Below are 25,875 nucleotides of genomic sequence, written 5' to 3'. Positions count from 1 at the left end.
ATTCACTGAATCTGTGTCAGCACATAGTAGGAGGTTCATAACCAGATTTCTTTTCTCCTCTCAGGAGGCAGAGGGGTCTTTGCCCTACCTGCTGGTATTGTGTGGAGACCACGGCATGTCTGAGACCGGCAGCCACGGGGGTTCCTCTGAGCCTGAGGTCAATACGCCCCTGGTTCTCATAAGTCCAGCTTTCAAAAGAAAAGGTAAACTTAGTAGAGTTGGTTTCAGAGCCTTGAAGATATTTCCTTTTAAACACAAGTGATCCCACACAGTTTTAACATGGCATTACAAAGCCCTTAGAGGTATGTGACAGGATTTAGAGTGGACATCAGGCTGGAGAGAGAGTGTTTTTAACAATCTGTGATAATTGAGAATAAATTAAATAAGAGAGATGAGCAAAAAATTTCTTTGCATGGTCAACTGGTTTCAGGTTGGAAAGTGTAACCCTAAGGTTGGAGATATACTTCCTGTTAGCTACTCAGAAGCAGATCATCATGGCTGCCACACATCCCCAGAGTTGGTTTAATGCATGTTCTTAAAAAATGAATACTACGCAGATGTGAGCGGCAGTAATCACATGTGTGGTCAGGCAGTGAAGAGGCGGAGGAGGTTATAAAAGTTCCACTAATGCAAAAAGAAAACTCCAAACAAAGGTTTTCAGTGCAGTGAACCGTCAGCCACTGTTTTACTGCCATGCATCATTGCTGCAGTACTTCTCCATCCCTTTGCTTGTGCCTTTCTGTCCTGTGGTTCCAGTTGGGATGGAGAAGCCTGGAGAAGTGGAGCAGGTTGACCTGACATCGACTCTTGCCCTTGGACTCGGTCTTCCCATATCTCAAAACAACGTGGGTCGTGTCATCCCTGGTGTTTTTGAGGATTCCACGTTACGAGACCAGCTCCGCTTCCTGCATCTCAACGGTCACCAGCTCAGCTGTTTGCTCAAAGACAGCATACCGGCCTACGACAAAGGTTGGTCCCAGTTTTACTCACATCCATTAAAAAGCCACACATTTTGTTTCTTTAAACATGTTACAGGTTATATTAAAGATAGAAAATGTTCAGTAGTAACAAATCATGGTATTATTTTTTCACATTGCAAAAATATAAAACCTAAACAGAAGATTCTAGCATATTTGGGGCCACTGTTTGTGCACAGCTGCTTTTTATATCACTGTCTTAACATCATATGCTTTCTACAGTAAACTGCTTTTCATTCTTTACACTTCTACAACCCCAATCCCAAAAAACTTGGGTCACTGTGTAAAATGTAAATAAAAATAGAAGTCAATGATTGTCAAATCTCATAAACCTATATTTTATTCACAATAGAACATATGGTAGGGACGGAGCGACAAAAGCCTGGAAAAATAAGTAGCAATGAAAAACAGCTGGAGAAGCATTTTGCAACAAGGGCAACAGGTTGGTGACATGACTAGGTATAAAAGGAGCATTTTAGAGAGACAGTCTCTCAGAGGTTAAGATGGGCAGAGGTTCAACAATCTGTGCAAAACTGTGTTAGTCAAGGACACCTCTGTGAACAAGGACAGACAAAAAACAGGCATGATTCTGTAGTGAAATCACTGCATGGGCTCAGGAACATTCCAGAAATCATTGTCTGTCAACACAGTTGGCCGTGCCATCCACAAATAGCAGTTAAAGCTGGATCATGGAGAGAAGAAGCCATATGTGAACAGGACCCAGAAACAGCGCTGTCTTCTCTGGACCAAAGCTCATGGAAATGGAAAACTGTTCTGTGGTCAGAGGAAACCACAGACGCCGTGTCCTGTGGACTCAAGAGGAGAGGGAGCATTCAGCTTGTTCTCCTGGCTCAGTCCTAAAGCCTGCATCTCTGATGGTATGGGGTTGCATTAGTGCCTATGGCATGGGCAGCTGTAACATCTGGAAAGGAACTATCAGTGCTAGATATATCACAACAGCATGGCTTCACAGGAAAAGAGTCATTCCTATCACTGATTTCTGTTTTTATTTACATATTACCCAGTGACCCAACTTTTTTGGAATTCTGGTTGTAGTTTAGTGAGAACAGTGAGTTTATATCTTCAATAAAGGTGCACTAGAATTTTTAGTTCCAGATAAATCATCATTACTAGTTGGATTATCCTCACAGGTTCTCTGATGGTTGTGGTCTTCCTGGTTTTCTGGGTTTGCTGCCAGAGCTCAGCTCAGTCCGTGGGGACGGCTGTACAGCTGCTCCAGTTGGATTGATCTGAGCTTACACAGCTGTCTGTTCTGTGGTGGGTGGCATATGCTGCTGTCTGCCCCCCTCCCCAGCACTGCTTGCATCTGTCAGGCAGTGAGAAGTTAAAGGTGCACTGATAGCACAAAGCAGACTGAGCTGGCTGCTAACACTGGCCCGCTCCATTTCTCAGAACTCTGTCACAACAGCTGGAGTAATGTTATCTAACATGACATCCAGCAGGCCTCAGGCTATTGTGAGATAGATTTTTTAACTGTTTTAGGGAACTTTCCTCAATCTGGGCATTGAGGGTGTGAATTTTTGGCTCCTTGACACCTGAAAACAGTCCCTAAAGTTTAAGGATTGTTTGAAAACTTCCCAAAACCTGGGGGTTTTCTAAAAAACTGCAGAGAATTTCATCATCTGCTAAAATCTATATTCCTCAGCCTCTGTAGCAGATAGAGACGTGGAAAACAAACATTTTAAAGCTTTAACCCTCTGTGAAAAGTTGCCTTTGTGCATCTATCAGTCAAATCAAAATCACATTGTCGCTCATGATGTGTAAACTGCTGTTTATTTTACATAAAAAATGTGAGCATTTAGCACATTCAGGCACACATTCAGTGTAATCGTAATAGTTTCCTTTGGATTATCTTGGTTTTTATGAGCGTAGGAATCTTGAAGCATTACCATAATTAAAAGGGACGTATTTTACCCTTTTAAAACAAGTTTATATCAGTCTCAGAGGTCCCTAAAACATGCCTGTGAAGTTTGTTGCTGAAAAAACACTCCAGTATTGGATGTTTGCATGTCTAAAAACCCCTCTGTTTCAGCCCTGCTCAGAACGAGCTGTTTCTGTGTCCGTAGCTTTGAATGTTACTGAGCTGTCTGACTCCGCCCCTTACCCCGCCCCTCTCGGGAAATGGATGTGGCTTAATGGATGTTGCTCTTCTGATCCTCCTCTAAGCTGAGAGGTGGATCAGGAATGGAGGGCAGAGCTTTCTTCCAAGTGGGGAGGGTTAACCAACCTGGGGGCGGGGCTAACTCCCCACATGACATCATGAGGGGATATATCTGAGAATGACTTGTGTCAGCACACATCTTCTGAAAGGTGGGGGGGAGGTGGATTTTTCTGTTACTTGAGGGGATTGTGGACAGGCCAGGGGCACATGTTTTTGTTAGAAAAGCCTGAAAAAGTGATTTTTGCTCAATATGTCCTCTTTAAAGCTCCGTCAGTCCCCCAGTATTACTGCATGATGTGAAGAAAACACTAGCAACTGGTTTGCTGGGTTTAAACTGGCCAGATTCCACCACAGTAACGACGCGTGGTAAATTTCCAGATTATCATGGATTTGTAAATTTGGAAAAATATGACTGATGATGAAGTTCTCTTTAGCAGTTTGCCTTTCTGTGAGCACACCAGTTTAATCAGATGCTCCTCACTATAATAAGCACTGTTCAAATTTCCCAGTGTTTAATGAGAGGAGAGCATTGGTAGAGAAATAAACCTCCAGTACAGAGCTGTAGCATTCATCAGCCTTTCTGTGACAGCTCTAAAGGATCTGACTGCAGGAGCTGTGGCTGATCCTGGTGGAGTTTCTCAACATTTTCCCACTCATTATTAATTTTCATAGTTGTAAACATTAATAATCTCCAACATCGATATCCTGCATCAAACAGAGGAGATGAAATAGTAATCAGAAACCAACTGAAGAACTAGGAGCTTTTTTTCCTCCAGCCATGCAGACAGTAAAGGCAGAGCGGTTTGATGAATGGGCCTGTTCTTTAAATAAGGGGCTTCAGTTACAAAAATCGTGTGCTGCAAGCTAAAAAACGACAAAGTGACAAATTTTGCTGGCTGCAAACAATAAATGTTATCTTAGCACTGTGAAAGAAAATCATATGAGTGATAATCTAGTCAGTTAATATTACAACTTTGTTTTTCAACACTCTTTTCCATTGCTTAATTTTTTAGTTTAACAGACTGATCTTTCTCTTATTATCTGATGTCACATACATTTTCATCACCTCCCTCCTGTATTGTTAATCTGTAAATATCAGCAAAAATCCAATATCGTGCAAGTTTTCTAAAAGTGTGGAGGAACGGGTCGGAGCTGCTGGAATGCATGCCATCTAATAGGGCAGGGCAGTTAATCGCACATTCGAGTAAATCGCAATATGGCCTGCTGCAATTTTCAAATCACAGAAGTTGCAATATTTCTATAGCTTGAAATGTGTCGAAATACCAGTTTAATAAATCAATATTTTGCAGCGACAGAGATTTAATGCACATTATGCAAACATTCAAGTGTCAGTTTTTTATAATGGTTAACAAAAATCCTCCTTTTTGTGTTTTATGTCTATTTTACTTAATCAAAATGAGTGACATAAAAATGCTAAGGGCCTTAAACTAAGCAATTGAAATCACATTTGCAATAAGAGCAAAAATAGTTAGCTCATTCTATCTAAAACTGATGAAGCCTAGGGTTACTTCACAAAAGTCATACCCCAGCTGTGATCAGCTGGTAGCCAGCCTCACTTCCTCCACCCCAGCCTCTTCCTTTATAGCTTAAAGCTTGTTGCACCCTCATATTCAGATTCATGCTACTGTGGATTAATGGTTTGGAAATAATTTCATTGTTTTCAGTACACATTGTCTTATTTATGGAATTATTTATTGCTTGAATTTGTTGAAAAATACACAAGATTAACCCAAGAATAATCACAAATTAAATCGCAATCACAATATTTGGGAATAAAATCGCAATTTGATTATTTTTGCAAACCATTGAGCGCTACCTTCTCACCTCTAATTCTTCCCCTTCTTTCTAGTATTGCATATATTTAAATTCCTTTTATTCACACGTTTTTCCATCACTGCCTGTCATATTTCAGTGTCTATCGTGTTTTTTTAATGTTTCAGCCTCAGGCATCTTGAAGAGCCATTACCAAATCCTACATTTCTAGACAGATGAAACACGGCTGGGGCCATTGATTCTGTATGATTCATGCCTGTGGCTCAGAGTTTTAATATTTCTACCAGCCTCTCTGTCTTGCGCAGCCAAAGCAGCTATTTATCACCTCCATGCCTGCACCAGTGAGAGGGGCTCAGCTGTAAAATATATTTGTCTTTGTGTGTGAGCGCATGGCTTCACAGATAATCAGCTTTGACTTTGCTCCGTCCTTAAAGAAGCACCCTAACGCACCGAGGGAAAATAAATGCAGGCATTATTTCATCTGCTTTAAATAAATGAGTCAGAGTTTGTCATTCAAAGGAATGTGACAAATTATAGTTTTTTAGGAGCATGATATTAAATTTATGCGGATATATTTTAGACTAGAGCTCTGCAAGGCACTCTTTTCTTAATCCTGCTGCTGCGGTGCATGCCATCCACTCTAGCCCTCTATGAAAACAACCACATCATCATGTGGACATGGATAAAAGACTGTTTTCATCTGAGGTTACTGAGATAGTAAAGATTTTGTGTTTTTAGAATAATGGCTGCTCAACCAACCACAGTAGTGGCAGGTCTTTGATCACCTGACAGACAGATCACTTCCTGTATCAACCCGTCCCATCTTTTTTTTTTTAATCTAGAGGTTGGTTTTGAGCAGTTCCGTGTGGCAGAAAAGGCTCATGGGAACTGGGTGAAGCTTAACCTGGAGGGAAACACGTCTGAAGTGCTGTCCAACATAGGGAAGAAGGTGTTGAAGCAGTATCTGGAGGCCCTCGCTGCCATGAGTGCGGCCCTCAGCAAACAGCTGGGCAAGTACGACATGTACTCCATGATCGCAGGCATGGTGTTTGTGTTTCAGGTAAGCACATGTGACATTTATCCAGGGAGAGCTTCAGACTGATAGAGTGGTTGTTGGCTCATTTTTAAGCATATGAAAATATTCTATCATGACGAAGCTATCTGTATTTTTAAAGCTTTGATTTCAACCTTCTGATGATGTGATTGTCAGACACAAATGCAGCATGTGAACTGCTCCTAATGACTGTTTTCTCCTCCTCCTGTCATTCCCTGTCTCTCTCCTGACTCCACAGCTCCTGTTGGTCTTACTCCTGGCCATGCCAGAGGCCCTCAGCGGTGAAGCAGCAGTAGACCTCCCAGTCCTCTCATCCCTCTTCTCTCTGCCTTTCTACCTCTTGTGCCTCCTGCTCGCCTCAGTACACGTCCTGGTGTGCACGTCCACAGAAAGCTCCTGTTACTTCTGCAGCCTCTCCTGGGGTCTGGTGTTTGCTGCTGTTGCTTTCGCTTCAGCCATGTTTTGTACCCTTGTCTCCATGGCAATGAGGCATTTTACCCCAGGAGCAAAGATTCCCAAGAAGGTAAGTTTGTGTTTTCAGGATAAAAGAAGAGCCTCTTGTAAAGAGGGGTTGTTAATGACATGGGGATAAAGATGATTAAAACAAATGTGGTACTGAATTAGTTCAGCACCAACCAGCAGCAGTAAAAGAGCTTTTTAAGTAGCTGCAGGGATGCTGCAGTCAGAGATACTCTATAAAGCAGTAGGGTCAGCCTCAGCTGCAGAGTCTTCATGCTCTGAGTAGAGATTTCACGATACCAGAATTTAGAACTTTAATATGACACAAAACCAAATTATACCAATGCCCAACAAAAAACATAACTGGTGATTTTAGTTTTTTTCCCCAACTTCATATAAGAAAGGTTCACTCAACAGGAAATACACACCCAAATCTGACAGACATGACATAGAGCAGTTACAAACGCAGGTAAACCAATCCTGAGTCATAGATCAGAAAGTCTTCACTCAGAGCATCTGCATCCTGATGCATCTTCCTCCAATGCCTTTAATAAAGACCAGCTCCCCAAAACAAACATTTTCCTGCAGAAGATTCCAGGCTGCAGGAGCAGCGCACCAGAAACTCCTTTTACCCCAGATAGTAAAAGTTAATTTTCTGACTGAGCCACAGAGCGAAGTCGGTAGCTTCTAGAACTTCTCACATGAATAAAATCGCACCAGTACGATCAAAGCAGTTTAAGCAAAGACTAATAGATAAGGATAAACCGATGAGTCAGCCCAGGGGTGTCCAAACTATGGCTGGGGGGCCAAATGTGGCCCATGGTCCAATTTTGATTGGCCCGCAGCAAATTCTAGAAATAAAATGAAATATGGCCCACATTCGCTTGACCTTACTGTACTTAATAGTTTCAGCACAAGATAGTGTTACCATGCTAATTCTGTAAAAAAAAACATCTTGACTAGAAGAATTTGGCCCCGTCCACACAGAGACGAAAATGAAATATTGCCGTTTCGTTTTGAAAAAGTTTTCTGTAAAGATGGGATTGTTTCAGGAAGTATCCGCTTAAGCATGGAACCACTAAAAACGACGGATAACGCTGTAGAGCATATGCGAGTCCAGCAGCTGCTATGGAAATGCACCAAAAGAGAGAAGACGATCACAGAAAACTGACACAAACTTTCTTCTAGTTGCCCTTCTGGTCATTCTCCACGGTGGATTTAGGAACATCTGGTGTGTGCGTTTCGCAGTGGTGGTAAAGGAGCATCAGATTTTGCTGTAAAAGCCAGCTCAGTAGCTTCTGCAGCATGAACACAGCCCTGTAATCCGCCATTGTTGTTTTGGTTGGACCCATGCCGGCGTTCACTTGTATCATTCACAGTCACCCAAAACGCTGTTTACATGTGGATGAAACGCCGATACGACAAAAAACTTTTGCGTATACTCCTGAATTCGTCTCTGTGTGGACGGGGCCTTAATTGATGGGGTTTTTGGTGACTAAATTAAGACAACGCTGTACAAGGTAAACATTGGCAACCAAAATAATAATACTATCTTGTTTTCTAACTCCCTGATAGGTTACGGCAGCAAATAACAGTACCAATAATATTACGGGGGGCAGAGCCAGTGGTAGCTAGGGCTAAAAAAGACCCCCTGAAATCTCATTGGCATCCCCAAAAACCTGGAAAATATTGACTATTTGCATTGTTAGCCATCTAATCCTCCACCCCAGCTCCTCCTTTATTATGCTTCTGACTTAATCAATGTCATATACTTCGCCTTGCGGATGATAAAGCAGCTCCAACATCCTTATGTATTTCTGTATGTGGCCTTTGATGGAAAAAGTTTGGACACCCACGATTTAGCCTACAAGTGATCAATGAAGCCAGCCAACTCAATCATTCAGAGGAATAAAGGTGGAAGCAACAAGCCAGGCTGCAGCTTTAACTTCTTTACAAGTTAATCAATATAAAGCTTAAAGGTCAGAGAACCATCAACCAGAAACCCAATGTATTTATGAGAAGACACAGGTTCAATCACATCACCCTGAGACCTGGTGATGGAAGGAAGGTTCAGGGGCTTTTTCTTTAAGATTAGACAGAAGAGATAAGAAACCTTTATTGTCATTGCACATCAGGTATACAACGAAAATTGCAGTGCTTTTCTGGCCAGTGCAGCAGCAGGTAAATAAATAATAAGTACAATAAATAATAAAAGGATCCATTTAAAAACAATCACGCAAAAATAAAGTGCAATATGGTTATACAGTCAACAGACTTTTGGATGCATTCAGGGTTCTTATAGCCCAGGGAAATAAGCTGTTTTCAGACGGTTGGTCCTGCTTTTGAGACATCTGTGCCTCCTTCCAGAGGGCATCAGGTCAAATGGGTGCTGTGTTGGGTGTGTGGGGTCAGCAGCAATCTGCCTGGCTGTCCTCAGACACCGCTTGCTGGCGGTGTCGTCCAGGGAGGGTAAAGAACAGCCAGTGATCTTCTGAGCGGTTTTTATGACCCTCTGCAGGCTTTTCTTGTCTGCCTCTGAACAGACACTCTCTATGGTGCTGCGGTAGAAGGCCACTAGCAGCCTCTCCTCCATATGGTTCCTTCTCAGCATCCTTAGGAAGTGGAGTCTTTGTTGGGCCTTTTTAACTACTGCAGTTGTGTTTGCAGTCCAGGAGAGGTCCTCAGTTTGAAAACATCATGAGTTTGGTTTTGTCAGGATTCAGAATTCGATTTTAACTCGCACAGAGTTTCCTTTGCAGAATCAAAAAGCTTCTTGTAAGCGACAGAAAGCCTGATGCTCTAGCGGAGCAATAAATGACAGTGTCATCTGCATAGAATAGAACATTCACATTTGGAGCAGTGATTCTGCTCTGTCTGTGTTTTCTATTTTTTCATATTTAGGTCATTTTTAGTACTGCATGGTGGCGCAGGGGTTAGCTCTGTTACCTCACAGCAAGAAGGTTCCTGGTTCACTTACTGGTCAGGGCCTTTCTTGGCAGAGTTTGCATGTTCTTCCTGGGTTCTCTCTGGGTACTCCGGCTTCCTCCCACCACCAAAAACATACTTGTTAGGTTAATTGGTGACTCTAAATTGGCCGTAGGTGTGAGTGTGAATGTGCCTGGTTGTCTGTTTCTATATGTCAGACCTGTGATTGACTGGCGACCAGTCCAGGATGTACCCTGCCTCTCTCCCAGTGACAGCTGGGATAGGCTTCAGCCCCCCCTGCAACCCCAGACGGGATAAGGGGTATAGAAGGCTGTCATCAGTCTGCAGGTCGGGATGTAAAGGAATATTTTTATGGACCAGGAGTTATTGCTAACGTTAACATGTGCATCTTCAAGGGATTTGATAAAATGTATTTACCAACCAGTGGATTAAACAATAAGTGTTGAAGAGCTGCGACAAGGGTGGAGAAGAGAGGCATCATCAGTTGGAGTAAATCCTAAATCTTCCCTCATGTGTCTGCAGAAGTGTTGGTGTGTTTCAAACCTCTTTAACAGCTGTTAAACAATCAGTAAATAACATTTCTCTCCGTATCACTGCTCTGTTTTAGTAACAGGACACCCACACTCACTCTTATTTGATCGCCCATGCCACACTGCCTCTCTCCCTTGCTGCTTGCAGCAGCGAGTGTATATATGCATTTTTTCTTCAAAACTTCAGTACTTATTGTACTATTAAATCTTAAAACAATGGATATTGTATAGTTCAAAGCATGTCATATTGACAAAGCACCAGATTACTGAACATTTTGACAACCTTAGCTGCAATGGAACCTTTAAATGTCCTCTTTTTTCCCTCTAGGTCAGTTTTGGCTTTGCCTTTTCTGATGCACAGGGTTAGAAACAGCACAGCAGCACCACAGCCTCAGTCAAAAACAACTGTCTATGAACTTTAAACATAGAAATAAAACAAACTGGTCAGCTAATACTAGGCTGCCTGCCCAGGTAAAGTGTATTTGAGAGGAAAATTGAATGGGACAAATGAGGAAAAAGATCAGATTGTATTGATCCAGCTCTCTCTGGATGAGTTACAACCTACCTGTAAGAGTTTCTGAATCAGGGCAGTCAGGTAAATCTTGCTGAAGAAACATTCTTGTCTTTGGTATCCGCTTTTAGCGACTTGGCAAAGTTTTTTATGGACGCCGTTTTAAATCATTGAACGCTCATGTACTGTGAAACAAAAGCCTGAGAAAACAGTCAGTGTGTTTCATACCATACACATTTCTGTCTATTATTACCCACGGCGATGAAATCAGCAGGGGGTTATGTAAAGGGTTCCGTATCTTTGTTTGTTAGTTTCTTTGTTTGTTTGTATGTGTACAAGATAACTCGAGAACGGAAAGTCGGATCTTCACCAAACTTTCAGGGAATATTGGGATAGTGACAGGGAAAAATTGATTAGATTTTGGTGATGAGCCGCGCACCCGTTTGGTTTTTTCGGACTTCGAAATTTTGAACACCATAGTAATCAATGGGAGCGTGAGTTCCTCGGTGGCGCTGCTTAGGCCTAATATTCCTAAGCTTCTAAAGCTTATTGAGTGTCCAGATTCCTGCCTGTCATCGGGCCGATCAGTCTTGCAAAGCTCCAATCTGAAATGCGCCATGTCTGAGAATGAGCCCAACCAATCAGCATCATTTGAGGAGAATGAGGAGGTAGCTGTTGGCGGAGTTTAGTCGCACTAGAAGCTGGTAAACAATGACTGCTCCCAGTAAGGTGATTACCTCTGATGCAGCTATAGAGCAAGCTATCTATGTCACTCCTTTAAAGAGACTGGTATTATCAGAAATGGGTCTTCATTGACTTTTGATGTGGGCAACATCGTTGCTGTTCATATCTCAGCCAAAGGAAATTTGCTGTCAGAGCTGTAATGTTTGAGCACCAACCATATAACACTGATTTTGGATTATTTCCTGTGCTGTCTCATGGTGCTCACTTTGAGCATACGTGCTAATTCAGTGTCAATCTCTTTCTAGCTGCCCCCTGGGACCAGTGAGTGGTCACTGTCAGAGCTGGATGTTCTACTGCTGGCCGGCACGGTTGGACACACCCTCAGTTTGGCGTCCAGCAGCTTTGTAGAAGAGGAACACCAAACCTGGTACTTTCTGCTCAGCACCCTCTGCCTGGCGGTCTTCCAGGACGTGTGCCGTAAATACTTCAGAGAGCGAAGTGACACCACTGATGAAGATGAATACCTCCCTCTCTCTCAAGACTGTCATTCCTCTGTTCACCCAAAGACAGAGATTTGCTCAGAGAAATGGCTAGCACTAGCAACGCCGCCTTTCACTCTGCTCTGCTGCAGGCTGCTGCGCTCCCTCAACCAGACTGGGGTCCAGTGGGCCCACCTTCCTGATGTGGGACATTGGCTGAACAGGTTTGATTTTCTGTCTTATTAATTGTAGCTGTCTGTACTGATTTCTTTGGGACTAAACTCAACCCAATGAAGTGTCAACTGAATGCATATCTAAGGCATTTATCCCTAAGGAAGTGTTGCTGATTACCCAGGCCCACTGTACACGGGAGGGGCAAAGGGAAAAGTGTGTTTATCTGTTTTTGTGCACATAAGTGAAAAAGCAGGGAAAGCAAGCAAGACAAGGGTGATGTAGGAAAGCAGGGACAGAGAGCAAGATGAGGATGATGGAGGAGAAGAAAGCAGGGACAGAGGGCAAGATGAGGATGATGGAGGAGAAGAAAGCAGGGACAGAGAGCAAGGTGAGGATGATGGAGGAGAAGAAAGCAGGGACAGAGGGCAAGGTGAGGATGATGGAGGAGAAGAAAGCAGGGACAGAGGGCAAGATAAGGATGATGGAGGAGAAGAAAGCAGGGACAGAGAGCAAGGTGAGGATGATGGAGGAGAAGAAAGCAGGGACAGAGGGCAAGGTGAGGATGATGGAGGAGAAGAAAGCAGGGACAGAGAGCAAGATGAGGATGATGGAGGAGAAGAAAGCAGGGACAGAGAGCAAAGTGAGGATGATGGAGGAGAAGAAAGCAGGGACAGAGGGCAAGGTGAGGATGATGGAGGAGAAGAAAGCAGGGACAGAGGGCAAGGTGAGGATGATGGAGGAGAAGAGAGCAGGGACAGAGGGCAAGGTGAGGATGATGGAGGAGAAGAAAGCAGGGACCGATTTTTACAACCAGTTCTGCACAAGTTTGATAAATGATGTCTGAAGTGTTTTTCATAAAGATGAGGAAATGTAGATATGTATAGAGCAATATTGTAAATGTATTCTTTGATATTTCCAAAGAATCCCACCTTTTTTGTGTTGTTGCCTCTTCCTAGCGCTGAACATCGGACTGTGCTTTCTTTGCTGGCTGCTTTTTGCCTGGTCCTGATCTACCTGCTGGTCCAGAGACGCTGTTCATGGGTGTCCAAGGTCGCCCTGGCACTCGGACTTCTGGGTGTTTACAGCTACCGGGCTGCTGTCGGAAATGTCTTATTCCCCTGGCAACACTCTGGTCGACCTGTGTCCAAGTAAGTCTTCATCCCCTGGGCTTGGTTATATGTTTAGGTGCTGTGAAAGTTGATAGATTTGTGTCTGTTTCCTCTGAGTTAATCTAAGAGCAGCAGAGCCGGCCGTTATGATAGAGATGATCATGCAGGCTGCAGTGCTGCATGAGTCTTAAAGATACAGGAGCACATCTCATAAACTAAGAATGCAAGAAAAAAAGTCACTTTATCTCTTCTCTTTCTTGAATCTTCCAAGCCAAGTGAACCCTGAAGTCCTAAAAACATTAGACAGTCAGTATGTAGAGCTTTTATTCCCACATTAAAAAGTCCTAGTAGTCAAATTGCCACTAAATCTTCCTGTGGTCTCTAACAGATGACAGTAGCAGTTGTATTTTCATAGCACAGAGGAAATATTGAGTTTATTAAAGTCTAAAACATTTACACTCCAACTCCATCAATCACACCTTTAGAGCGGCTCTTTAGTAGAAGTTGGGTGCTGACTCCTAAAACGAACAGAAGAATTTCTGCTAATGAGAAACAAACACTGTTCCCTCCTTATATTCAGACTCTCTAAATACCCTTACATCCATCATGTTAGTGCTGAACTGGTTTTTATTTCTCAACCCATTTTTGGGTTCCAACCCACCAGTGAGAACCACTGGTCTAAAAAAATACTGCAGCATAGTTGGGACATTAGATATTTTGTCAAACCATTAAAATTCCTCGCTGCTCTTATGCAGAAATGTTAGGACACACATTACTAATAAAGTCAGGATGTTTTTGACTTAGTTATACACAACTCTGATTACACAGTGACCCAACTTTTTTGGAAAGTGTCGATAAAAACAGAAGTCAATAAAGGTCAGATCTCATAAACCCATATTTGATTCACAACAGAACAGAAACAACAGATCAGATGTTAAACTGAGACATTTTAACATTTTGATTTTGATGGCAGCAACACATCTCAAAAAAGTAGAGACAGGCCCATGTTTCCCAATGTGCCCATTGTGTAGAATCCCCTCTTCTTTTAACAACAGTCTGTAAACATCTGGGAAGTGAGGAGACCAGCTGATGGGAGAGGAATGTTGTCCCATTCTTACTGATGTAGGAGCATTGATAGTTCCTTTCCAGATGTTAGAGCTGCCCATGCCATAGGCACTAATGCAACCCCATACCATCAGAGATGCAGGCTTTAGGACTGAGCCAGGAGAACAAGCTGGATGCTCCCTCTCCCCTTTAGTCCACAGGACACGGCGTCTGTGGTTTCCTCTGACCACAGAACAGTTTTCCATGTTTCCTCAGTCCATGTTAAATGAGCTTTGGTCCAGAGGAGATGGCAGTGTTTCTGGATCCTGTTCACATATGGCTTCTTCTCTCCATGATCCAGCTTTAACTGTCATTGGTGGATGGCACAGCCAACTGTGTTGACAGACGATGATATCTGGAATGTCCCTGAGCCCATGCAGTGATTTCACTACAGAATCATGCTTGTTTTTAATGCAGCGGCCCCTGAGGGCCCCTTCAGCCTTGTCCCTTGCTCACAGACATTTTTTCTGAAATTGTTCCACCATTTGTAGACTCAGTTTTTCACAGATTTTGAACCTCTGTACTTCTGAGAGACTCTGCCTCTCTAAAAGGCTCCTTTTATATCCAGTCATGTGACTGACCTGTTGATAATTAATCTAATTAGTACGAAAATGCTCCTACAGCTTTCTTTTCCAGCTTTTTGTTGCCCTGTCTCTACTTTTTTGTGATGTGTTTTTGCCATCAAATTCAAAATGAGCCTAATATTTATCATGAAATGTTAAAATGTCTTAGTTTAACACCTGATCTGTTGATTCTGTTCTATTTTGAATCAAATATGGGTTTATGAGATTTGACAATCATTGACTTCTGCTTTTATTTACATTTTACACAGCGACCCAAATTTTTTGGAATTGAGGTTTCACATATGTGAATAACACATGCAATTTTCCATTAGGTAGTTAATAGATAATCAGATAATGAGCTTTAAATTCTAATTTTAGAGGTAAAACCTCAGACAGAACACTCTTGAAAGGCCGTTTTCTGGTTAGATTAATCTGATTTTTAAGAATTCTTTTACCTGAAATGCTGAATTGTTTCTTAACTTTGGGGTTTGTCATGCCAGTTTATTCAGGATTCACCTGTATGTGGCCTCACCTGTCTGCATGAAAGACATGGGCATCATGGATTATTTCTTTATTTTTATTTAACCAGGAAAGTCTCAGTGAGAATAAAAATCTCTGTTCCAAGAGTGCAGCTATGTCGTTGTTGTGCAGACATAAATAATCTGTTTTTATCACATGTCCATGCATCAGCTGGCGTCTTCTGTTCATCCTTTACATCATAATTCCAGACCCTCTCAGAGCGCTGCTGCTCTCCCGCATTCATGTGTAAAAATCTTGACCATGTGTGTAACGATTGTCGTTCAGGGGAACGGTGGAGGCTCGCTTCGTTTACGTGTTTGTTTTGGGGATCCTCTTCACCGGCACCAAGGACCTGCTACGCTCCCAGATCATCACAGCTGATGCCAAGCTGAAGAGCAGGGGATTGTGGGAAATTTACAGCGGCTTGGTTTTGTTGGTTTCGCTGTTGTTTCGGGCCCATAACCTGCCGGTCCTGTGCTGCTGCCTGCTGGTCCAGACGTTCATGGCCCAGTTTATCTGGAAGAAGCTCCACTACGATGCAGCCCAAACCACCATCATGCATTACTGGTTTGGTCAGGCCTTCTTTTACTTCCAGGTGAGAAAAACTCAGGATGCTTCTGCTAAAGGGCATCTCTAGAAAACACAGATACAGCTGGAGGAAAGGTTAAACAGCCCCTTTAAGGTACAAGCTTTGATGAGTGTCTCTTTAATCGTATTTTTAATGTGTGTGAAGCTGCAGGGGGCTTTAAAACACCCACCTACATCTGTCCTACAGTTCTGGCCATAAAGTTTATCTGGAGTCTTTTCATCAGAGGGCAGCAGAGAATTTAATCTGTTATCCTGGTTCATGGAGTTCATCTGACTATTTTAGCTGTTTTTAAAGTGTTAGAATTTAACTACATCAACCAGAGACTCAACATTACCAAATGTAGACCTCCAGTTCTCTAAATGGGAGTAAAAATTCTGCTGTAGGGCGCTTTAAAGAGAAAATTAAAAAATATGATTATAACATGCATCAAGCATCAAATATGATGAGTAAATCTCCACATTTTTTTAGTATTGGGAAGTTTAATGATCACTGCTCTGTATTCGTGATTGAAGTTTTATTACTATTATTTCTATAAATCCAGCTTTGTTGTAATATATACTCTTTTTACTGTCTAATACCAAATATTAAAGGCTCCAACATTCAATTATTTTTGTTTAATAGCAACAGACATGCATGGTGACAGAGCCCTAAAGTGAAAACTAAAGTAAATGAGGTATAGCTGTTAAAAACAGAGACTAATGCTGTAATCCAGTTTTCATGAACATTCTTCAGTATCTTCTTCCTTCTGCATCATCTCACCGCTGCATTCAGGGCTTCACTGGTCAGAACAGTGCAGTAGATATTCAGTTGTCTTAGACCCTCTGTGGGTCTTTTAATAAAGGGATATTTCAGAGTTTTTTAAATTGGGCCATATGAGGTACATAGCAGGAGTCATCAACTCCAATTTCACAAAGGCCGGCTTTTTCTTGACCGACACCGTAGAGGCCGGACATTGAAATAAACTAAACTAAAATCAGTATTTTTATCTAACTAAAATATTCTTTAAAGATATTATTTCCTTCAAAATTAATGGAACTTTAAGCCTTTCACAGTAAAATCAGTGGATGTTACTGCAGCCAGCCACAAGGGGGCGATTGAGATATTTCAGCTACATATTTCTTGATCCCTCTTGATGTTTATCACTGAGTTTGATGCAAATATGCTGTGTCCTGATTGGCCAAACATGCAGGAAACAGATCAATAGAGATTCTCAAAACAGGAAAATGGAGCCTTATGTGGAAAATTGATTAAAAACACTGCAACTTAGCAGGAATAAGTATATAGAGAACAAATGAGAGGGTTGACTGGCTGCTCAGTGGAACTGGGGTTCTTCAATAATAAATCAAAGTTGGGTGCTCTTGGAGAACAGTAATAACAGTATTCCCTCAGTAATAAGTTTGTGTTTAATATGCCAAATCACAGAAAAACTGGTGGACCTCTTGTCTGATGAGCCACTAGGTTGAAGGTTTTAATTAAACTTCAAGGTAAAGAGTTAAACAATAGCATGTCGTATTTTTACCCTCTTAAATATTCTGAATTGAAAAATCCTCTGGGGGCCGGATGGGAAGCTTTGAGAGGCCTGATGTGGCCCCCAGGCCTCCAGTTGATGATCACTGCTATACAGATGGGTATAGTTTCTCTCAGGAATTTAGTGAGTTTCTGGTAAAAACGGGCCACAAAATGTATGCACTATAAAAAATTTTTTTTGAAGAAGTTTATTTCATATCCAGAAAGCATCTGTGTTTTTGCCACTGTTTTGCAATGCTAGAGCATGTTACTATTAGCCAAAGCCTGCATGTACAATAGTGACAGAAACACAGAGGTTTCCTGGGTACAAAATTAAATGCTTTAAAAGTTTTCAGTAGCAGTACATTTGTTTTGTGGCCCATTTTTACCATAAACTTGCTAAATCCCATAGAGAAACTGTACCCATCTGTTTCACTGGATAGCCTAGCTTCCTGGCCAGTACAACCAGCAAGTCCTTCTTAAAGGAGCAGTGCTCACTGAAACCACTGGAGGCTAATGCTACTACTGCTTCATACCTCATACGGCCCAACTAAAAAAATACAGAATTATCCCTTTAAACCACTTATCATCAACTGGAGGCCCGGGGGCCACATCAGTGGTGAATCCATCTCGCAAATCTCCTGTCTGAACTGTTTGGGCCCTGTTAGAAAGTGACAGGACCAATCAGGGACGAGGGGCGGTACTTTCGGGCGCAGCAGAGTTGTGACGTAAGCAAGTAGCAACACCAGGCCGATACAATTATGGTGGAAGACATTAGCGTGGATGTTGCTAAAGCGCCAGTTTTATCAGAACTTGATGACATTTCTTCGCTAAAAGAAAAAGAACAGCAGTGAGTTGTTTTCTATTCAAAAATGACAAAAGTTGTGTACTGACATGTCTACAGTCGCCATGGTTGCGTTATTCCTAGGTAGCTGCTACGTCACGTGTTTTGTTGCTCTGATTGGCCCATAAAGATGTGACAGACAGAACATTCATCCAATCACACTCAGAGTTTTTTTCAAATCCTCTGCCCTTTCCCAAACGCTTAGTATTGAAGGTTTTCCAGATGGATGTGTGAAATAAATCCATCTGGCGTGTCAGGTTACAGGTTAAATTGCAGTATGGCCCGCTGCAATTTTCAAATCCCAGAAGGTGCAATATTTCTTTAACCTGAAATTTGTGTCAAAATACCAATTTTAGAACTTTTTTTGCAGCAGAGACGTTATGCATTACATATCATCCAATCAATCAAGTTCCCTTTTTTCAGAATAGTCAGCAAAAAAATCCTATTTCCTTCATTTTTGTATGTTTTTCTTATTGAATATGAGAATGAAACCAAAATTTTCACTCCCTTCAATACAAGAATTCATATCCGATTTGCAATACGAGTCAAAATCATCACAATAAGTTATTTTTTTAAATTGTTCAGCCCTTTTTAATGTAATATTGTGTTGGGTTTAATATAAGAGGATTTAATACTTGTTTGTTGGAAAATAAAATAAGAAATAAAAATGAAATTATTTTCCTAAATCATTCGACCCTACTAAAGACTGAAAGATAAGGAGCATATAAAGAAAATTAAACCATTTCAATAGATATAAATGAACCAAGGGTCAATCAAAGTACCGATTCTTTAAACCCTCTAAATTTCCTACAAATCTTCCCTCATGGACTTCTGTGTCTGTCTGGTCTGCTTTGGTAAATTCCTGGCCTTGGCAGTTCTGATCGTGAAATGTGTTTGTGCTTCTGCAGGGAAATTCAAACAACATTAACACCATCGACATCTCCGTGGGGTTTGTTGGACTGGAGAGTTACATAGAAGCTCCTGCCATCTTCTTAACAGCCCTGAGCACGTACGCAGGGCCTCTTCTATGGGCCTGTCACCTGGTCTGCTACCTGAGCTCAGAGAGAGAGAGGTAAGTGACTGTTTCACCTCTACTCCAGCGGCATTAATTCAAACAAGGGCGTTTAAAGTTGGGGTTCCATTTGCAGTTTGAAGTGGGGTTTATTTAAAGCTGAAGTTTGTTGTACAGCTGTGTAGGTAACTGTTCGTCTCACCCACTTAACACTAGAATGGCCATGAATCTCTTTATACCTAAAACAGCCAGCAGGTAAACTTGGACTTGGAAGATGATCCGTCACATAGAAAATCATCTTCGGACTTAATGTCTATTAACAAAATTTGGGTTCAAGCAAAGATTTTTTTATGACACCAGGTGCTACTAAACAAACTTTAAGGAAAAGTCAAAGACTTACAGTCTTTAAAATTGAATCCACATTAAGTAAGATATAATTGAAGAACAGCCCGGGTAAATTTTACCCATTGGCAGTTCTGATGTTTAAATAAACGTATGGCATCGTGAAAAACTGGTGATTTATGCCGTTATAGCTACTAATAAACACATCATAGTCCTGGAGCATTCAGTGGTTTCTCCTTGGATTAAGCCAAATCCCCATCCAAACTGCCTTAGCTCATTAATAACAATAGGCAGGCGGTAAACCGTGACCGGTGAACGTGAAGAACAACGGTGACTCAGATAGTGTGGGGGTGAACTGTTTTATATCGAAGCTTCCCACACATTTAATTTCAGCAAATATCAAACATTTCTGATTGTTATTAATAGGCCCACATTACCTACAACAGGGAAATTATTTGTGCTCGTGCCCAGACTGCTTCATGAGCGCCTGCCAAGTGTAAACGAAGTAAGCCAAGTCAGACCTTAAAATCAGAGTCCTCTCATCGCTGCTTTCTCACATCAGCTCGGTACAGAGGGAGGGGCTTTTGTCAGAACACGGCACCAGTAGTTTTTAATGGTGTAAAGGTGCTCAGACATCCAGGTCAAGGTACTTCAAAGTTAAATTCAAAGGCAGCACGGCTCAGTCTCAGTTCTTTGAAGATTTGCCTCTCATATGAGTATAAAGGAGCTGCAGATCAGGTGGCTGTGACTTCTACCCCAGCTCCTGCAGCCACATTTCACAGTAAGACACTGAACCCCGGCTTAGTCTGACTGCTGCATCAATGTGTGGATATTTATATTTCTGTGCATGACTTTCTGCACAAATATGAGAGAGTGTGCACATGTTTGTTTTCACTATTCATTTTTACTGATTGAATATCCTTCTACAAGCGCCTACTTATTTAATGATCAACTGTGAAAGCGTTTCTTTAGATATCATACCATTCTTCTTTCTGTTATAATTCCTTTTTTAACTGTTTTCCTCCCTTTTTCTCTTTTTTTTCTAAATTATTATCACTTTTCTTTAACTGCCTGTTTTATATTGGCTGCTTACTAATTAGTTCTTATTATTAGCTTATTAGTTCACAAAATTTCAAGTCAAAATGATAATTTTAAAGGGAAAATATATGAGATAGAATGTTAAAATTGGAAGTTTTAAGGATGAAAATATAATATAAAATTCAAAATCATGAGTTTAAAAGGTAAAAACATTAGGTAAAATTTTGAATTGTGAGTCTAAACGGTCAAAATGTGGGATTAAAAGTCAAAGTTAGGAGTTGAAAAGGTCCAAATAAGACTTTAAATTCACAACTGTGAATTTAAAATGTTGAATTTTGATGTAAAAATTCAAAATTGTGAATTTAAAAGGTTAAAATATGAAATAAAAAGTCAAACAATAAATTTGATTGTGAGATGAAAAACTGAAAATATGAAATGAAAAGAAATTGATTTCTTTTCCACATTCCTGACTTTCTATCTACATTTTTCTACTCTTTACTTTTTCACCTTTCAAAGGTTAGGTTTACACTGTAGCATGAGTTTATATGTAGTATATACTGTAATTATACTGTAGTAAATCTGCAGACCTCATACCAGCTGGTCAGTTACAATAGAACTATGAGATGATCTTGTGGGCCGGGTATAACTGTACCACGGGCCAGATTTGGCCCTCAGGCCTTGAGTTTGACACCCCTGGTGTGCAGTATAGGTTTGTTTACTGATATGAATTTTAAAAAGCATACACAGGTCGACTGGGGGCGTCACTGCTGCTGCTCCTTTCTGCTACAGAACACTGGAGCTCTCCTGTACTGTCTGTTCAGAGCCTCACACAAGGAGCGCTTCATTAGCGGGCTGATTAATTCAAAAGCTCAAAGCACAGCAGCGCTGTGAATCAGATTAAACCAAAATGCAGAGTCTTTGACTGTCAGCTTGATAGAAAAATAAATCTGACTGTGAAAATAGCGTGCACTCACCTGTTTTATCTGCTCAGATCTCTGTGTAAACTGCTCTCAGACCTTTAGAACACATCCTGTCAGCTAAAAATATTAATCTAGTGTTGAAAGTTTAAGAGCTACATTAATTAGCTCACTTAACGAGCTGACTGAGTTACATCATGATGTGTTTGAGGTCAGCTCGGTAAAATGACTATCAGGAAAAGGTGGAAAGTAACTAATTACATTTATTCAGATGGTTCAGAGCTATTCAGAGGTTTTTTGGCTGCTCGTACTTTTTTGAGTTCATCAGTAATTTTACTTCTTCTTGAGTACTATACTCTTGTACTTTTTCCACCTCTGTTTGCTCCATAGTAGCTCATAAAAAGAGAATGATTTAGACTGTATATGCTGGTAATAGCACCTGCAAGAGCTTATACTGATTTAGATCTGGGCAGTAGGTCATGTGACCTACTGCAGTTTGGAAGAGTTTTATTTATTATCGACATGAAATAAAAACCAGGTTGAAAAAAAAGTATATATATATATATTTATGTATATATATATGTATATTTTTTATGTCAATAAGATATTTTTAAGGAATGGATATCTGTATCATCCAGTATTTTTATCCTCAGGATGGACCAGGAAAAAAAAATGAAAACTGGAATCAAATTATAATCCCTGCATCTCTGATCTCATTACTACAAGAGCACAAAAAAAACCACAATTTCCAAAGATAAAGCCTCTTAATTTTGCATGAGACTGATGCATTTACCTTCAAATGTCCATATTTTTTTCCTAGGGGAGCATGCACCTGAACCCCACTAGACCAGGGGTGTCCAGACTTTTCCTGCTAATGGCCACATACAGGAAATTTTAAGGATGGTGCGGCCGCCTTCACACACCTCACCTCTGATATCAGAGTTAATCAATACAGTCTAATTTAGTTAAAGGCATGTTGATTTGATTGGCTTAAATTGCTGGTAAATGGCTGACAAGGCAAACAGGAAGTCATTTCAAGGATTTTAAGGAGGTCAGTCAGATTTCTGGTTAGCCCTGACTTCCCCTGGCTCCACCCACTCAGAATGAGAATGACGCTCCATGTACCAGCGAATTTAACGTGCTGTTAGAGTTAATGGATTGTCGTGTCGAAATGTTTGTTTAAAGAATCAGCACAGTGGCACTGCCTAGTGCTGAAACTAAAACACACACAAATCCAAATACTGTCTTCACAAACTAACTTTTTTTTTCTGTAGTTTGACAGACGAGTTTAGTTTGGTGTTTCCTTCCTGGACGAGCCCCCAAGGCAACAGAAATATTCTCGTCTGTTGATAAAATCTACAGGACATTCAAGCACCAGCTTCATGTTCTAATGTTCATATTTCATTTATGCTTTAGAATTTACTGCAGGCCGATTAAAGATAGGCAAAGGGCCACATTTGGCCCCAAAGCCTTAGTTTGGACAACCCTGCCGTAGACAGTTAGGAGTCCCCCCACTACATGGAGTGGTCATCAGAATGAGATAATCCTGTTCATATTCATCTGCACGCTGTGGCAGCAAACTGGGTTTAGGTGTCTTACCCAAGGACAGGTCATGTGACTGAAGAAGGCGGGGATTTAACCCACGACCTTCCAGTTCAAAGATGGTCAGCTTTACCGACTGACCCACGGTTGCCCTGATGGGACTGTCCTCAGCTGCTCATGAGTGTTTCTGTTTTATATCTCAGTAGAAACTTTGATTTCCTCACTGCTTTCCTCCTCCAGCTTTAAATCTGACAGTGCTCTAAACCTGTGGGAGGAGAATTAAAGAAACCCACATACTAAGATAAAACATCACAATCAGTATTTTAATGCTTTAACATCAGATTAAAACATTCTGTAGCCGAGATCAGGGGTTCTCAACCTTTTCAGTCCGTGACCCCAGAATAGAGGTGCCAGGGACGGGGACCCCCACTCTACCGGAAGGTGGTTGAACACATTTTAGAATAGTCATGTACAGACAAGGCCGTCCATAAGGGGGATGAAGGAGGGCGCTTTCTGGGGCCCAGCCAGACTGGGGGTCCATGGAGGTCAGCAAAATCATGGTCTACTGTAAAGTTAAGCTGTGGAATCCATATATTATAATTAACCTGAAAAATTACCCCTTTTATCAGTAAACAAATCTCCTTTTTTAATTTCTTCTTAAAAATGTAAATCCCTTTTGTTAAAAACAGAATTAAAATGGGTTAAAAATGGGTAAAATTGGTTAATTATGGCAAAAAAATGGTGAAAAAGTGGTGAAATTGGATTTTAAAAGTAGCAGAAATGGGTTAGATTGGAAAAAAAATAAGCAAACAGTGGCAACAATGGGTTTAAGTGGCAAAAACGGCATAGACAGTGGTAAAATGGGATCAAAAAGTGGTTGAAATGGCTCTAAATTTCCAAAAAAAGAGTGGAAAATCTGTTTAAATAGGATGAAAAATTGATGTTAACTGGCAAAAAGGGTTAACTGAGACGCAAGAACAGGCAGAAATGGGTTAAACTGGCATAAATGAGCTATCAAAGAGTGAAATGTGGTTAAAAATGGGCAAAAATCTGCATAAATGTGGTTTTAAAAAGTGGTTTATAATGGCCATAATGGGTCAACAGAGGCAACGTTGATGTGAAGTGGCAAGAATTAGTTGAAAAGTGGAAAAACAGGCAGAAAAAAGTGATGGAAAGAGATTAAAAATGGACAAAAATGTTTTTTATGAGGCAATAATGTCTTCAAATTGGCAAACCTGAAGGGAAAAATTGATCAAAATTGGTAAAAATTTAGCATAATCGGTGTAGAGTGGCAACAGTGTAATTTAAAAATATTCCTAGTTTTTTAGGGCATCTGTAGATCCCCTTTTAGTATCCCACGACCCCCATGGGGATCCCAATCCCAACGTTGAGAACCACTGGCCTAGATGACCTGGGTTTCCTCTCAGAGGTGTTGTTAGTTGCTGTGCAGGAAGTTTCCTCTTCGTCAGAGTTGCCTGTTCTTTCTCTCCTCTTCTCTGATGAATCCTTCTCTCTCTGTAGGAGTCTGGCAGCCGTCGGCCATGGCTGCTACTGCTTAGCCCTGCTACGCTCCGTGCCAGCTGCAGCCTACATTGTACTGGTAACCGTTCTGCGCTACCATCTCTTCATATGGAGTGTCTTTTCACCGAAATTACTGTACGAGTCCATGCACCTACTACTGACTGCAGGAGTCTGCCTCTTCTTCAACACCATGGAGCAAAGCCAGAGCTCCAGTAAGTCTTAAGGAGCGGAACACTAAATAGCGCAGTGGGCCTAGTTTTCTATGGAAGGACTTTCAGACTGACACCCACAGCATTACCCTTCTTACTCTTCCTATCTGCTAATGTGAGAGGTTGCTTTTTTAAAGGATCCTTCTTTTGCACTCTTTCTCCCTAAAACAGTGAGAATGTACTTCTGTCTTTCTGCAGTATATTTAATTATTGGATTCTTGCTGAGGACAAACATGTTTTTTGACTATAACGTGTGAGAACAGCTTTTTGAAAGAGTAACTTTTTAACTTATTGTGAGTAACCTCAGGATCAGAGAGCTAGAGTGAAGCTGAATAACTATGCAGAGTAATGTTAAGGCTGTAAGCGGTGATTTATTATCACTGGAGATAAATGTGTGTATGTTGACGGCAGTGCAGATCAGTGATGTTTCAGTGATTTTGATAAACTCTACAACCTTCAGGTGTTCTCAGCCGTTCATTATGATTGAAGTCTTTGTTGTAGTTGGGCTGAGCGTCATGCATCGGCCTTTGTTACAGGAGACATTTTTGTCCTGGAACACCCCCCCCTCCTGTTGAGAGTAAAGGAGGTGATGATCCTCATTCTGACTAACAGTCCAAATATCTCCTGAGGTCCTCAGCTGAAGGAGCCAACAGAACATCATCTACAAAAAGCAGAGTGGAAGTTATGAGGTTCCCAAGCCAGACATCCCCCAGCTGTACTGGCAGAATGTCTCTACTGTTTGTTTGCTTTAGTCTCTACATTTTTCCTCAGTCTTTAGATGAGATCCATAAAAACAATAAAGCACGTGTTGTTTTTTTTAATCTCTGGCTAACAGTCTGTTTAGGACACATGAAGGAAACTCCCCCTACAAAACGCATCATCTGTGTGTCATGGTTCATTTCATATTTGATTGATAATTTAACAACAAATCTGTTTTAAAAACCAAACCAAATGATGAAAAATGTTTTTTTTTTCAATTTTTCCTTGATTTTGTTTCTGATACTAAATCAAATAATTACAATTTGTTTTTTTGGATTTGGATATTAAGGTTGGGATCAAAGCAGTCTGGTTAAAATAGTCATTTACATAACCTGGTGCAGGCGTTGGGCTCAGAAAAGCATCCTGAGAATTATGTGCCCACTGCTGAGGCCAGCATTTGTGTTCCGTAAATCATTCAAGTGGCAACCTCTGGTCCTGAAAAATGAAGCCAATGCGGAAATAGTGCTATACCGCGAGTGTCCACATGAGGCTGGGTGCAGGAATACCGGAA

At 41.2% G+C, this 25,875-nt stretch overlaps 1 protein-coding gene across 2 annotated transcripts in view; it reads left to right on the top strand.

Moving 5' to 3' along the window:
- pigg (phosphatidylinositol glycan anchor biosynthesis class G) overlaps positions 1 to 25,424 on the top strand; it is a 33,376-nt gene extending 7,952 nt beyond the window's left edge. For both annotated transcript variants that reach the window (XM_041797839.1, XM_041797838.1), the window contains 9 exons: positions 65 to 203; positions 757 to 969; positions 5,796 to 6,013; positions 6,246 to 6,530; positions 11,443 to 11,840; positions 12,747 to 12,938; positions 15,371 to 15,680; positions 18,933 to 19,096; positions 24,397 to 25,424. In XM_041797839.1, coding sequence (XP_041653773.1) covers positions 65 to 203; positions 757 to 969; positions 5,796 to 6,013; positions 6,246 to 6,530; positions 11,443 to 11,840; positions 12,747 to 12,938; positions 15,371 to 15,680; positions 18,933 to 19,096; positions 24,397 to 24,619 — 2,142 coding nt within the window. In that variant the 3' untranslated portion in view covers positions 24,620 to 25,424. The remainder of the gene's footprint in view (positions 1 to 64; positions 204 to 756; positions 970 to 5,795; positions 6,014 to 6,245; positions 6,531 to 11,442; positions 11,841 to 12,746; positions 12,939 to 15,370; positions 15,681 to 18,932; positions 19,097 to 24,396) is intronic.
- Positions 25,425 to 25,875: the final 451 nt, after the last annotated feature.

This window comes from Cheilinus undulatus, linkage group 10 (genome assembly GCF_018320785.1).
Source record: "Cheilinus undulatus linkage group 10, ASM1832078v1, whole genome shotgun sequence".
NCBI classification, from domain to species: domain Eukaryota; kingdom Metazoa; phylum Chordata; class Actinopteri; order Labriformes; family Labridae; genus Cheilinus; species Cheilinus undulatus.
Note: the sequence above shows the minus strand (reverse complement) of the source record. Positions and strands in the feature narration are given on the sequence as shown.